This window comes from Myotis nattereri (assembly GCF_964212035.1).
Source record: "Myotis nattereri genome assembly, chromosome: 3".
Taxonomy (NCBI): Eukaryota; Metazoa; Chordata; class Mammalia; order Chiroptera; family Vespertilionidae; genus Myotis; species Myotis nattereri.
The window spans coordinates 193,568,461-193,584,813 of record NC_138077.1 but is presented as its reverse complement, the minus strand read 5'-3'; the positions used below and the strand labels follow the sequence as shown (position 1 = coordinate 193,584,813).

Below are 16,353 nucleotides of genomic sequence, written 5' to 3'. Positions count from 1 at the left end.
TCGAACTCCCAGTTAGACAATTTGCATATTAGGCTTTTATTATATAGGATGATTTGCAAAAATTCAGCTTTTAAAACATTTTGATTTGAGACACAACTATATTAAAATAAAAACTATTGTCACAAAAATCCTACTAGATGAAAGACAGTGTCTTCCTACACTAGCAAAGCCAGTGGGGTATGAAAGACATATCCCAAGCCAATTCTTAGTAACTAAAGATGAGGCTGGTGAATATGGCAGGGTTTAAGTTTGCAGTAGTTTGTTCAAAATTATATCTTCTCAGACCTCCCTGGAGAAACTAAGACCATCACAGAAAGGAGAAAGGGGGAGGGATGTTTTGTTAACTAAGTCTTAGCAGCTTCTGCGCTTTTTTACTGTGGCTCAAGTTTGGCCAATTAGCAAGGATCTGTTAAATTCACATTAAAATCAACTCTTGCCTTATTAATTAACTTACAATGTAGCCAACAAAAACATTATCAAATTCATTTCACATAGTAAAATCAGATAAGCAGACTAAAGAACCAGAATACTAAGAGAGTAACAGGAAAAAGTAAGCAGCTGTTGTGAGAAAAAATAAAGAAAGGGCATTGTGGTTCAAGCACTAAAACTTTAGAAAAAGGAAAAGTACAATAGCAGGAATTTCTGCACACCCCCACACAAGGAAATGAGCTGCCCAGGTTTTCTCTTCATGCAATAAGCCACTCATGTAAGATTAGAAGGGTGGGGAGGTGGGGCTGGGGAAGTGAATCTGTGCACACAGACAGTATTGGAAAAGCCTAGGTTACTCAGGGCTTAGAAGCCCATACAAATTACACAGGCCAGAGAGCTGAGGGGGGCCTGGGGCTAAAAAATGTTTGGTGTCTGCTGCTCAGATAACTAAGGATGAGAATTTGGGAAAAACTAGGTCCTGAGTAATTCCAAATTTGTCAGGAAATAATGGCCAGAGTAATACATGAACCCTTGGCAAAAATTTTACAAGCCTAAAGGATTAAAGGAAAGATTTAAAAACAAAAACCAAAAGAAAGCAACCAAGCAAAAAACCCCGATAAACAAACCAAAACAAAACAAAAGCAGGGAGGAAGGGAAGAAAGAGAACTGCTGGGGCTTCTGTCCTTGAATACGAGGCTCTTTTGTGTCACTGCCTATACTCAACACCAATATCTCCTGGTAAGAGGTATGCTCTGGCCTTATGTAGAGTCAGGACAAGTTTTCCTCAGTGAAAAAAAAAAAAAGGGCAGCAGAGAGAGGTGTCCAAGAGCTTGGCTCATTTACCCACTCAGTCATTTGTTCCTCAGAAAGCCCCTGGCTTGCAGGGGTTGAAATGCTGTGATTATTGACTGCAAACAGGGAGATGGATGGTAGAGAGAGGAGGATCTCAGTCTCCTAAAGTCAAACCTTATGTGTAGGGATAACCTAATAGGATCTGCATTTCCTGGGCTCAAAGAGAATGCTCCTTCTTCTTTCACAAAGGCAGCAATTAATTTCCAGAAACTGAAATGCTTATACTGCAAATGTTCCAGTACCAAATCAACAAACCTGCAGACTCCTCTTCCTAGTAATTTAGAGGTTCATGGCATAGAGCCGATGCAGTAATTAAACCAAGCATTATCAGCTTCTCCTTCTTTAAGTTGAGAAAGGGAAATAAATTGGTGATATTTCTTTCCACTTTGGGAATTGCAAAAGATTCACAATACCTGCTCTTGGATACAACATGTATATTTCCAAAAGAATGAAAAATGCTACTGACAACACAGGGCCTCTAGAGCTCTGCAGGCATTTCAGGCAAGACAAGAACAATTTATGATGCAATTTCTTCCCATTTTGGATGCAGAGTTGCTTGACCTACCTTAGTGAAAACAGTACAAACTAGAAACTAGTGCTGCTACCCAGTCATCCCTAATTAGGAGGAGGAGATCTGCCGTGTATACATTTCTCTTCCATTCCCTAGTGCATAAACAGAAGTTTGAACACCAAGTCCTCTCCTAAAAGAAATGCCTACCAGTTAACTGTTCAACCCCTACAAGAAAGATGATCTCATCACCCTTCCAAAGCTATCCATGGCCTTCCTAAGCATAGTATGTAAGGTCAAACATAACTTGTCTGGATCTGAAGACTTCACTTTGCCCCATTTTTTAGCAATGCTTGCAGCTCTCAACAGATGCCAAACTATATGATGCCTCCGTGCACAAAGGCTCACTTCCACCTTTGGGGCTCATAATTCAAATTCAATATTCCTCCCCCCACACCCATTCTCCATGTTAGACCATTAAACTTGAGATCCTGTTCACTGGCAGCAATTTACTGCCACTGCCCACAGCTAGTGAACAAGAAGAAAAAGAACTCCCCAGCCAACACAGGATCTTCCTTCAAGCATACAGATGAAGTCTATAAGGATTGAATTTGAGCTTTCACCATCTTCCAGGAGATTATCAGGTCTAAATCTACCATATTTTCTTTTTTGTGATCTACTTCTGTGGGAAGCACGCGACTTGGTCGGAATGTCTGTAAGGAGGAATCTCTGAAAGGTCAGAGGCCTTTGAGGGGACCTTGCCGAAGGTGGCAGCCCCTACCTTGACTTTTCCAAACAAGTCCCATGCCCCAGGGTGTTTTGCTAGAATCTCTTTGTTTAGTCTTTAACCCTTTTCAGTCCAACCTCGAGGCTGACTCGACAGACCAGGCGCTAGGAGCAGGTCCAACGTCGACCAATAAGAACATTAAAAAGTTCAACATTCAATCCCGTCAACTAATTTGGACCAGATTGTTTGAATTCCAAAAATAACATTGGACCACAAAGGGTTAAAGACCCGACCTTGTAGAAGCATATACTTTCTCAAGGATACTTACCCTACTAATTGTATCTAGAAGTTATTTTGAGTTCAAGCTGTTATGACAATAAAAACCTAAGGAGGCAGGTGAATGGGACTACATGGAAACCATAGTAAGGTAGTGCCCTAGCCCTCTCTTTCACAGAAACGTGTGTTACAGTAATTATTCATCCATCCTTCAGGGTCTGCCAGCCAGCCCCAGCATACTTCTAATTTTAATGATCACAATTATCCTGTAGTGTGATGACTATACCCATCTCTCCTAACTATGTTCAGTGAGTTCATGTTGGTAGCTTGAAATTGGTTATGGTGGTAGTATTTACACTATGAAATTGACGAAGTCTACAATTCAGGGCTTGTTTTTGTTTTCTAGGAAACCCAGTTGTTAAACATTTACCATACAAAACTGTTATCCCTATAATCATCTGTACTTCCTCTCCTGTGAGACCCAACCTCCTTTTCTTTCACCCAAATATTCCATTGAATTGTCTTGGAATTACTACTCCATGATTAATAAGTCACTTGTATGCTCAGTCGTTTCATGTTTTGTTCCCTATACCTCCTGCAGGACAGGCTACATAATTTGCGGGATCTGGTGCAAAATGAAAATGCAGGATCCTTTGTTCAAAATCTATTAAAATTATTAAGAATTTTGCTGAAACCGGTTTGGCTCAGTGGATAGAGCGTCAGCCTCCGGACTGAAAGGTCCCGGGTTCGATTCCGGTCAAGGGCATGTACCTGGGTTGCGGGCACATCCCCAGTAGGAGATGTGCAGGAGGCAGCTGATCGATGTTTCTCTCTCATCGATGTTTCTAGCTCTCTATCTCTCTCCCTTCCTCTCTGTAAAAAATCAATAAAAATATAAAAAAAAAAAAGAATTTTAAGACGACAACAACAGTAGCGCATTAAACCAAAAACAGGGCCTTTCTAAGTGTGGAGACTTGCATAACCACACAGTTCAAGTGCCCATAAACTAGTTAGTGACCAGCTATTCTTAACTGTAAGCCTGCACTCCCCTGAGGATACTGTTTCCATGTATGATGGCTACTTATTCTCCCATACTTTAGGATTGAAGGTGGGTTGCTATGTTATTGACTCGCCTTTCCAAATCTCTTTGCAAACAATTACTCTTCTATTTTCTTTGTAAAAACCTCTTCTCCTCTGCCATCTTGCTGCACTACACTTCAACTCTCATCATAGCTGTCATCTCCCAACAAACTAGTTACTCCTCCTACTTTACTGATGGCTTTGGTACCTGGCTCTCAAAATCCCTCTTCACCCCAAGTCCTTGCCTAGTTAAGAGAACAGACTCTGGATAGAAGCAGAGTGCCTGGGTTCAAGTCTTGATACTACCATACTAGTATATTAGTTATGTTGCCTTGGCCATGCTCCTTAACCTTTCTTTTCTTGAGCTTCCTCATTTATAAAATAGAGATGATAATAGTATTTCATAGGATTTGTTGTATGGATTAAAAGAGTTAATACATGTAAAGGGTGCAGAATGGTACCTGGCATATATTAAGTGCTCACTCAGTAAACATTAGCTATTGCTATTATCATCATCATCATCGGTGAAGTCTAGTTCAGTGTCTACATGGATAGCTCATTTAGTATGTTCTTTTGAGCTCCCTGTCGTCAATAAATTTCTTCTCCACTCTACCCCAGCAACCTTCCACAGCTACACCCTAGATCCTGTAAGCACTTCTCCACGTCCTAAATCTTAACTTCAAATATCCCTGACTACTACCTCCTATCCTTACAGGACTCATATTTACCTGTGCCCCATATGTCTGCTTTTTATCAGCAAAACCTTTGAATATCAGGTATATCTCTTCTATCATATCTCTGTCAGCACCTATATTTGCTTCTTTTCCTATCTTCTTACACTCTCTCTTCATCCACTCTCTTGACAATAACCTCAATTTCCATGCCCCAGTTTCCTTTTACACAAGACTGGCAAAGTTCCAATCTTGGATGAATCAAACTATCAGTACCACTCTTGTAAATTCATGGTCTCCATCTTCAATGCTGCCCAGCAATCTTTCTATTTCCTTACCTATTCTGCCATCTCCTATGCTTCACAATGGCTATTTCAGACCTTTACCACTCTCTCTAAACTTCTGATATACCTGCCTCTACCCACCTATCCCCACCCCAGCTATCTGCTTCTGCTCTCAGTAACTATCCCACTTCAGAAAAAAACAGGAACAAGATTAAAACCACCACAATGTTCTCTACCAAACCTAAAAATCTACCTTAGCTGCATTTATATCCATATATTTCTTCCTTCCTATCACAATGAAGGGGATGTCTCTTCTCCTACTTAGAGCTAATCTTGTGTTCCATTCTCTGGATTCTAACCTCCCTGTCCTAGAAGGCAATTCTTCCTGAAATATGAATATAGTATATATAGTATATATATTTCAGCATACATATAGTATGCTGAAACCAGTAGTTTCAGCATTCTCCAGCATTTTACAAATGCAAATTCTCAGGCCTCGCTCTAGACCATGGGTGGGCAAACTTTTTCACTCAAGGGACACAATGGGTTCTTAAACTGGACCGGAGGGCCGGAACAAAAGCATGGATGGAGTGTTTGTGTGAACTAATATAAATTCAAAGTAAACATCATTACATAAAAGGGTACAGTCTTTTTTTTTTTTTTTTTTCGTTTTATTCATTTCAAACGGGCCGGATCTGGCCCGCGGGCCGTAGTTTGCCCATAGCTGCTCTAGACCTACTAAATCACAAACTCTCAAGTGGGGCCCAGCAATGTTTAACAAGTCTTTAGGTGATTCTGATGCACACTGAAGTCTGAGGACCATAGCTCTGAGGGATTATTTGTTGTTTATCCCCTTTCCTGTATCTTCAACCTTCTTTTTTAATGCAATGGTTCCCTTGGTTGAAGAGCTCCATGTACATTCTTGCCCTTCTCCAGTCTATTCAACACACAGAAACTCATCTGATCATGCCATTCCCTCCTTAAATAAAGACCAATATTTTAAGAAGGCCTTAAGGCTCTGCACACCTCTCAAGTCTTTTCTTGCACCACTAGCTTTCTTGCTCTGTTGGACAAACAAGACCAGTGTCTCTCAACTTCTTAATCTTGCCACATGATAAACTTTGATATTGTTATTCCCTCTGCCTGAAATACCTTTGGCCTGTTTCTTTCCTTAGCTCCTACTTCTACTTCAAGTCTCAGATTAAACTTTCCTTTCTTAAAGTGGCCTAACCTTACCCCTTAGTCTTGATTAGGTCCCTTCTAGATGCTCTTAAAGAATCTACACTTATCCTTTCACAACCTACATCAAACTTATAATTATCTAATTATTATAGATATAATGTCTGTCTTCCTTGCCAGAGTATAAGCTCTACTCAGGCAGAAATCACATTTATCTTATTTACTATAATATTCCTAGTGCCTAGCTTAGTATAGTACCCTGTTCTAGTAAATGTGCAATAAATATTTGCTGATAGACTGAGCCTTGCATACATGGTGTCTCTGTCCAGAATACTTGTAATATCTTTAATCCCTTAGTGAAAGCCTACTTTCCTATGAGAAATAAGTTAAACATCTCTATAAAGTGTTCTCTGAACATACACACCACCTCCCTGCTCAAGTGGGTCACTTCCTCTTTTGTGATCCTATTGTATTGTGTATATAACTCTACTAATGCAATAATTATACACTATTGTAAATATCTATTTTCATGTCTGAGTCTCCACTAGACTGTAAACTTCCTGAGGGAACAGATCATATCTTGTTTACCTATACATCTCCAGAGCTTAGAAAAGTGCCTGACATTGATAATAAGTGTCTATAAATGTTTACAGGCATATTAAGCCTAAGTCTATATCTCTAATACTTCACTGAAAGTTCTTTTCTTAATATTAAATCTGGGTTCCAATTCTATGTTTGCTATTCATTAGCTGCATGATCAAACTGTTTAACTTTAGGGCTCAGTTTCCTCACCTGACAAACTTTGAAACACTAAAGCAGGGTTAGTAACACCTATCTGGAAATATTGCTATGAAAATTAAATAAAATGACATGGTAAAATGATTAGCACACACAGTGCCAGGCATGCAGTACTGCCTCCCCACTCGGGCTTCAACTTAATAGAGACAACTAGGACAAAACAAATACAAAAATAAGTCACAGGAATCAAAGGAGACTGAGCATGGAGTGAGTCATTCCTTTTAATAATTTGCCCAGGAAGATCAACAGTGAAGAAACATAATAAGCGGAATTAACTCTACCGGTGGTATTATCTCCTCTGGCATACAAAGCTTATGAGAATTCACTGTAGAAACGTCTTGGCTAACAGCCACATCCAGCTCCCTAGCCCAGCAGGTCGGGTCTTAATCTGCACTACCAGCCCTGGTAACTTCAGACTGGAATAGAAACTACCTCATAAGGAATATATTTACAGGCAGGAGATGGGGGAAAAGGAGAAGGAGAACTTGACTGCAACCACATCAATCAAGTGTTTTGCAATCTGGCAGAAATCACTGCAGAATCGTTGGTGGAGACTAACACCCACACAATGGCACTTACTGCAGCCAACAACCAGTTTAGACTAGATAATGAGCAACTTTCTGCTTTTATCAAAACAATGTCAGACTTGCATGGAGTGAATATCTCTAAGGTCAAATTACCGTTGTTCATCTGGGAAGCACCCACAAAGATGGCACTAAGCAACTTTATACATACACTCCTCAGCCTAGGAGCACTGGCCACAAGCACCAGGCCTCATAACCTGTGTGTGCCAAATGTAAAAACAGATTTAACAGATTCTCTGCTCCTTATTCATAATATGCTTACCTCTTCGGAGCCATTGGTTTTCAGATCACCTAGTTCCTTGGAGTCATTCACTTCAGAACGCTGTGTCACTATAGGTATAACTTCTTCACTGGGACTCTCTCTCTTCTGAAGCTTCCTGATTAAGTTCTGCTGGTCACTGGAAGATACAGCAGGTCTGAGTGGAGCTCTGGGAAGGCTCTGCCTCCTCTGAGATGCCCTGCTCCAACCTAGCCCCAGAATATGAGTTGCAACATCTTCAGGTAGAAAGTCATCTGCAGCTTGGAATTTCTTTAAAAACACCAGCACGGAATTGGAAGAGTCTGTCCTAAAAGTCTGGCAGCTCTGGGGACTGTTGCAGTCTGCCTGAATGCACATCCCTTCTAACCACCAAAGGGCATGACATGCAGAGTCCTGGCAGCAGGCAGCCCAACATGACTGGAGAGAGGAGGTTCCTTCAAGAAGGCGGAGGTAATTTTCTCCCCCAGATCTCAGGCCAACTCCAAATTGTGTCTTCACCTGCTTGCACCTGCTCTCGCTGGCATCTAAAAACAAAGAATGAAAATATTTAAAGATGAAATAAAAACAGACTACTACTCTGTAAAGAATCCTGAACACCAACATTTGGCTATTGTGAAAACTTGTTTTTAAGAGGGTGGGAAAGCTATCCAATAAGAGGAACAGAAAATGCAAAAGAGTGTTTTGGGCTCAGGATATTTTAGCTTGTAGAGTACTGCTCCACATGCATTGCTGGTTCCTCTCTAATAAATCCCTTCCAAGTAGACCTTTTACAGAGAATTCCAAACAAATCAAAAGAGCTATTCTGGTGGCAGTATATGGAGGAAGGGGAGAGAGGGGGCGCACACAAAGATGTTTCTCAGGAACAATGTGAAGACTAAGAGACCAGAAGAGCAGATAGCTAAATAAGCTGGAATATGTCCCCCACTGAACTGGCAGCAATACAAAGAGATGCTTGACCTTTTGCAGGTTACAGGTTTATCATGTTCTAACCAACTGTTTCCAGAGTCAGGTAGTTTTGCATATCATGGTATCAGTCAGATCAGTAGTCAAGCATACCAAAATTTTAATCATGTCAAGCTATGTCATGATAAGTAAAACAATGACCTACTGTGGTTAACCTAGATAAATGGTCCAAAATTCTGGCTAATGCTGCTTATGGAGGAACTTTTGGGCTGCTGAATTACTGAAGGCATAGCATTGATTTTCACTTCTGTATTCTTAGATGAAGTAAAGTCAAAGCATTCTCTAAATGAAAGTTGTTAGAAAGAGTTCACGTTAAGGTCTTGTTATATAGGTGTCTATAACCAACCTTGGTCAGGGTTATATAGGGCCAGAACCAGGATGAGGCAAGAGAGGTGCCTGGGGCACAAAATTTAAGGAGGCGCTTACACTCAGAGTCATTCAAGTGCAAGGTTGGCTTACCCAACCCTTGAGAGTGAGTGTCTCCTTAAATTTTATGTCCTATGTGCCTCTTTCTTCACCCTAGCCCTGGCTCTGTGATTATAACATAAAGTATATTTTAGAAGTAATATAGAAAATATGCAGAAGAATCAAAGTATTAAAGAGATGGATAATCATATGTCTGCTTATACACATAACTGAAAAAAGGCTATGACTAGCTAAAGTAACAAACTGATAATCATCCAAAGGCAAACTAACTCCCAGAAAATACCTACTAAATGTCCAAGAGACTAAATGTGGACACTAGGTGACTGAGAAAATAAAGGTGGGCTTCTGAATCACTGCGTCCCCCGCCCAGCGGGGCTTGACAGGAGTGGGGCCATCCAGGTCTGGGTCTCGCTCAATGGAGGTGGGGCCAGCAGGGTCTGGGTCTTGACGGGGGTGAGGTCGGCCAGGTCTGGTTCTCGCCCAATGGGGGGAGGGGGGGGTGGCTAGGTCTGGGTCTCGCCCAATGGGGGGTGGAGCTGGCTGGGTCTGGGTCTCGCTCAATCTCTGACACTTCTATTAGAAAGGGAAAATAGCAATATTAAAATATTTCCTCTACTTAATTCCCTTTTAATGTGCATGACTTTTGTGCACTGGGCCACTAGTCCTATATAATAGAGGTACCATGCTAATTGACTGCCACGCCCTCACAAATGGCGGCGCCCACAGCCACAAGATGATAGCGCCCAGTTCCCTCAGCCCCGCCAGGGGCAGCAGGCATGTGGCACAGTCAGGTCTGCTCCCAGGTGGGTCCAGCTGCTCCGCACGCCTGCCACCAGAGTCCCTCAGTACCCTCAGCCCCACTGGCAGTGAATTTTCATGCGACCATTACCTTTTTAAAAAATCCTTACCCAAGGATATGATTATTCCTTTTAGATCATCTGTTCTTGGGGAGCAGGCTTAAGCCAGCAGGTGGGCATCCTCCAAGGGTCCCAGACTGTGAAAGGGCACAGGATGGGCTGAGGGACCCCCTGTGTGCATGAATTTTCATGCACCGGACCTCTAGTATTAATATAATGAATGTGGAAAAGGCTTTAGGAAGAGCTCAACTTTTTTATTTTATTTTAAGATAGCATGGGTTTAATCAGTCTTTCAGTGTTAAATTACTTCAAAAGTGTTTTTATTTAATTGAAGACAGCTGGCCTCTAATGGCATTGAAAATATAAGAAAAGGAATTTATAAATTGTGAGGAATGGGCTAAGGGTGTAGCACTAATATACAGGAGCTCAGATCTCAAGATTCTGATACAGATCCTCCTGAGAAAAAAAATAAGTGATTAATGGGACACAAGCAGGACTGATTCAAAATATCACGACCCTCATACCCAAAAGAACAGGCAGGCAGGAGGGAGAAGAGGAGGCAGGAGCTCTTTCATCAGGCCTCTTAGCACAAACTCCTGATAGCAACTCTTAATAGGCACTAAAGAATGCATACATGAAAGAAACCCTATCATTGTAATAAATGTGGAAAATCTTTCAGGTATACATCCTTTGCTGAACATAAGAAAACTCATGGTGGAAATAAACCTTGATGGTGTAATGAAAGCCTTTATGAAGAGCTCAATTCTTATTAGACATCAGATAATTCATACCAGACAAAAACCCTATCACTGTAAGAAATGTGGGAAAGTCTTAAGTTACAGCTGAAGCCTTGTTGAATATAAAAGAATCCATACAAAAGAAAAATCTGATGAATGTAATTAATGTGGGAAGACTTTTCCCCAAAGTTTGGCCCTTAGGTTTTATTCCCAGTCAAGCAAGGTACATGCCCAGGTTGCAGGATCCACCCAGTAAGAGATGTGCAGGAGACAGTTAATCGATGTTATGCTCCCACATTGATGTTTCTTTCTTTCCTCTATCTCTCAAAAAATTTTAAAAAAAATCTTTAAAGTATTTTCACCTTTAAAAAAAATCTGTTTACCTCTATCCTGGAGAACTTCTCAGTTGTTAGGATTTCATTGTAATATAGTCCATACTCGTGAGATATTTGAAGACTCTAAATGTCCATCAATATGGAAGTAGTTACTAAAGAATATGGTGTGTATAGTGTGCTACAATGTGTTTTGGGGGGGGAGAACATAATGTTTATATATATTATGCATAGACTATTTTTGGAAGAATATTATGTGCAGCCCTAGTTGGTTTGACTCAGTGGATAGAGCATCAGCCTGTAGACTGAAGGGTCCTAGCTTTGATTCCGGTCAAGGGCATGTACCTCGATTGTAGGCTCCTCCCCTGCCCAGGCTCTGGCTGGGGCATGTGCAGAAAGCAACCAATCGATGTGTTTCTCTCACATCGATATTTCTCTCTGTCTGTCCCTCTCTCGTCCACTCTCTCAAAAAATCAATGGAAAAATACCATTGGGTGAGGATTTTTTTAAAAAAAGGATATTGTTGCAATTAAAAACAATGAGGTAGAGTCGTAGCCGGGTAGCTCAGTTGGTTAGAGTGTTGTCCTTATATACTGAGGTTGTGGGTTTGAGCTCTGATCAGGACACATACGGTACAAGAATCAACCAATGAATGCATAAATAAGTTGAAAAACAAATCGATGTCTTTCCCTAAAAATCAATCAATAATTTTTAAAAATAATTAAAAGCAATGAGGTAGAGTTCTATATTCAGGATGGGGCAAAATTAGGTTTCAGTTGTGAGTACGCAAAACAGAGTTTATTCTTGTATTATCATTTATTAATTATTATATTATTTTCCATACAAACAACTGTAAACCTACTTTTGCACCACCCTGTACAGCCATAGAAACATCCCCACAATACCTTAAGTTAAAAAAGCAAGCTGCATACCCTAACCAGTTTGGCTCAGTGGACAGAGGTTTGGCTCAGTGGATAGAGCGTCGGCCTGCGGACTGAAGGGTCTAGGTTCAATTCCGGTCAAGGGCATGTACCTTGGTTGTGGGCACATCCCCAGTAAGGGGTGTGCAAAAGGCAGCTGTTCGATGTTTCTCTCTCATCGATGTTCCTAACTCTCTATCCCTCTCCCTTCCTCTCTGTAAAAAATCAATAAAATACATTTTTAAAAAAAGCAAGCTGCAGAAAATCTATATATTATAATCTTACTTATATTTTTAAATTAAGCTTTTTTGTTTCTACATATCTGTTTATATATATAAAAGGCTAAGTGTCCATCTGTCTGACCGGTAGATATGACACGCACTGACCACCAGGAGGCAGACACTCAGTGCAGGAGTAGCCATGATGTGCACTCGCCATTTAAAAATAAACAGCACCACAGACCTGGTGCCAACAAACCAAACCAACACTCAACTTCCCCCAAGTAGGGACATAGGCCCCGCCACCACCCTAGAGTGACACCCCACCAAATCGCAGCCAACTCTGCCAAGACCCCATGGAGCAGCCCTGCCCAACCCAGAAACGTTCACTGTGGGCTCCAGGTAATGACATCACATAGCCATGCCCAGCTTCCTTTCCCTAGCGACTAGCCTCTGTAGTTTCTGCAACCCAGGAACACAACTTGCTTATAGCCAGGTGCAAACATATTACAGTTTAACCAAATGTTTGTGAAGCGTTTTCCTGTGCCTCGTCTCATTTGATCCTCACGGAAGTCCTGGAGTAGATAGATAGGAGACTGGGTAGAATCCTATTTTCTTTTTATTAGCCGGAAAACAGAGATTTAGAAAGCTTAGAAACCTGACCCGACTAAAAAGAAGTAAGAAATGGTAAACCTTGAAAATTACTTCAGGTTTTCTCACTGTGCAGAATATAGTCAAACACTGCTACAGTTAAATATTTTGCCCTTTGTTCTCCCTGCATGATCTACAATAATAATCTGCTTTGTGTTGGTATTTACTGCTGTGCTGCTGACAATTACCTGAAAGAGAAGTTGGGGTGCTTCACTGGGCTGGAAAAAGTTTAGCTAAATCAGAAAGCAGGTCTAATTAAACAAGTTTATTATACATATACTAGAGGCCCAGTGCACGAATTCATGCATGGGTGGGGTCCCCTGGGGTAGCCTGCAGGGATCGGGCCCCAGCTCACATCTCCAGTCTCACAGCCCCACAGCCCCGCAGCCCCGCCTGGCACCCTGCTGTGGCCTGGTGCCTGCCCCTCACCTGCTCCACCATCCCGCCTGCAGGCGATCAATCAGGGCTGGGCCCCCTGCCTGGCTCCCTCAGTGCCTGGGAGCTGGGCGGTGGCCCCGTCCCCCACCACCACCACTAGTCGCTGTCTGCGGGGTAATCAGCAGAGCAATCAGGCCCTGGCTCACACCCGCCTTGGCCTGACACCACCCCTCATCTGCTCCACCATCCCGCCACAGTCCCACTCTCATCAGGGCCCATTGGGGCCACTGCCGCCCGCTGCCAGCACCGCATTGCTGACGCCTGCCATGTTCTGCACTGCCCCCTGGCAGTCAGTGCACATCATAGCAAGCGGTCAAACGCCCAGTCGAACAATTTGTGTATTGGGCTTTTATTATATAGGATAAAAGGCTAAGCTGACTTTTATCGCAAGTGCGATACATATAAAGCTCTCACTGGCAACAACTGCATGTGTGTGTTTTGATCTGTCATTGTCGATCATGAATTTGGTTGACACTTCTATTATAGAGAAAGGGTGAACAGCGATATTAAAAATATTTCTTCTAATTAATTTCCTTTCAATGTGCACGAATCCGTGCACCAGGACACTAGTATATTCTATGCATTCAAAAAGATCTAGAAAAATAAAAACTAAATTTTAACAGCAAAAATAAAAAAAAACCAATGATCTATGCTTTCATTATAAAAGCTAAAAAAGGAAGAGTAAATTATACCCAAAAAAGTAGAGAAAGAAAATGACAGAGATAAGAGTAACTAATGAGCCCTGGCCGGTTTGGCTCAGTGGATGGAGTGTCGGCCTGCGGACTGAAGAGTCCCGGGTGCGATTCCGGTCAAGGGCATGTACCTTGGTTGCAGGCACATCCCCAGTTTGGGGTGTGCAGGAGGTAGCTGGTCGATGTTTCTCTCATCGATGTTTCTAACTCTCTGTCCCTGTCCCTTGCTTTCTGTAAAAAAATCAATTAAAAAAAAAAAAAAGTAACTAATGAAACAGAAAGCAAACAAAAAACAATGCAGAAAATGAAAGAAACCAAAAGTTGGTTGTTTGAAAGATTGATGAAACTGATAAAAGCTCTAGTCAGACTGATGACAGAAAAAAAGAGGGTACTCACAAATTAACTGTATCAGGAATGGAAAAAGGGATATCCTTCTCATTCAGTAAACTAAGGGCAGCAAACTATGGCCCAAGGGCCAATTCCAGATGCTGCCTACTATTGTAAATGAAGTTTTATTGGAACATTGTCACACTAATTTATTTATGTATTGTCTGTGGCTGTTTTTGCTCTAAGATGGCAGAGTTAAGTAACTGTAACAGAGTTATCCTAAGATTGGTAAAGCCTAAAATACTTACTATTTGACCCTTTTAAGAAAGTTTGCTGCCCTAACCGGTTTGGCTCAGTGGATAGAGCATCAGCCTGCGGACTCAAGGGTCCCAGGTTTGATTCCGGTCAAGGGCATGTACCTTGGTTGCGGGCACATCCCCAGTAGGGAGTGTGCAGGAGGCAGCTGATCCATGTTTCGCTCTCGATGTTTCTAACTCTCTATCCCTCTCCCTTCCTCTCTGTAAAAAATCAATAAAATATATATATTTAAAAAAAAGAAAAAAAAAGAAAGTTTGCCAATCCCTGTCTAAGAAAACGTACTTTTATTTGACTTACTATTTACTATTGAGTAGGGCCTCAATTTACACGTTAATGTATAGAAGATGGATACATTGCAAATTACTTTGATTTTTATAGAGGTGCAAATTTCTGGTATAAAAGATAACCGCTAAGGTTTAATTAATAAGGTGTCCTTATTTCCCACCTAGATATTATCCTTATCTCCTTATTCATTCAGCCATTCAACAAATATTACTAAGCATCTGTTTCATGCTAGGCATTGCTTTGATGGAGCTCATTACTTGGAAAAAGGGAGACAGAGATTAAATAGACATAATAATAAATGTAGGACTGCAAACTAATGGAAGTGCTCTGAAGGAAAGAAATTCAGCCTTATAGAATAAAGGTAGCTAAATTTGGAATTTATTGAACAGTTATAGTATCACACATAATATCAAAGATATTCACTGTATGTTGTTTGAGACCAAAAAATATTGGGAATAACTTATCCATCAATAGAGAACTGGTTAAATAAATTAAGGAAGATCTACGTAGTTACTGGAATGAATAAGACTACTCTATATCATCCTGACATGGAATGATAGCCAGGATACACTATGATGAGAAAGAAAGGTGCAGCATGGTATGTATAGTGTGTTACAATTTGTGTTGGGAGGAAAAAGAACATAATGCTTATGTATATATATTATACATAGACTATTTTTGGAAGAATATTCAAGAAATTGTCATTGCTGTCTTTAGGAGGGGAAACTAGGAAGCTGAGAGCACCAAAACGAGCGTAAAATATGTCTTCTAAAGAACAGAAGATTCCTGGTAAATTGAACTTATTGAGGTACTTCATTTCTAGTAATGTTTTTGCCTTCAAGTTTACTGCACATTACTATAAAATTATTTGATTTATGTTTGCATAATACATGATTGGGCAAAACTAGGTTTCAAGTTGTTCACATGGAAAATACTACTATAATTAAATAATAATGCAAGCGTAAAAACAAACAACAACAAAAAAGACCAGAAGAGCAGTTTTGAAAAATACACAGCCAGAGAAGGTGATCCAAACCAGCAAAAGCTGATGCTATTGATTCAGAATGAATTTCCCAGTTTACTTAAAGGTCCAAGCACCCTAGAGAACCGCTTTAAAGAACTGGACAAGAAATGGAGACAGAGAAGTTAGTTTCAAAGAATTCCAGAAGTTACTGAAAAACAACAACAAAAAACAGCCACCCATCAGAGAAAAGGCAAAAATGACATAATTCTGCTAAGAGAAGAGCACCTGGTAAGTGGCCATATTCTATTTGCAGTCCCCAATGTCTCCATTTAATTCTTTCAGATTATAATGATCTCACAGTGATATCCAATTATTGCTAATTAATATAATAACAACAAAAAGAATGAACAGTCAGGAAACCAGGCGGCCAGGTATCACATAGGTCATAATGAAGACATCTAGACTGATGACAAGACTTTAAAGAGATGAGACCCATTTGACACAATAAATCAGAGGGATGAATGATTGTTGGTAGATGAGTAATGATTAGTGGTAGGAAGTGATATAAACCTCAAAGA

At 40.8% G+C, this 16,353-nt stretch overlaps 1 protein-coding gene across 1 annotated transcript in view; it reads right to left on the bottom strand.

Annotated features, from left to right (window-relative positions):
• The window catches only part of KIAA0319L (KIAA0319 like), a 114,648-nt gene that overhangs the window by 70,369 nt on the left and 27,926 nt on the right, over positions 1–16,353 (bottom strand). Inside the window, exon 3 of the mRNA XM_081086305.1 lies at positions 7,651–8,171. Coding sequence (XP_080942431.1) covers positions 7,651–8,171 — 521 coding nt within the window. The remainder of the gene's footprint in view (positions 1–7,650; positions 8,172–16,353) is intronic.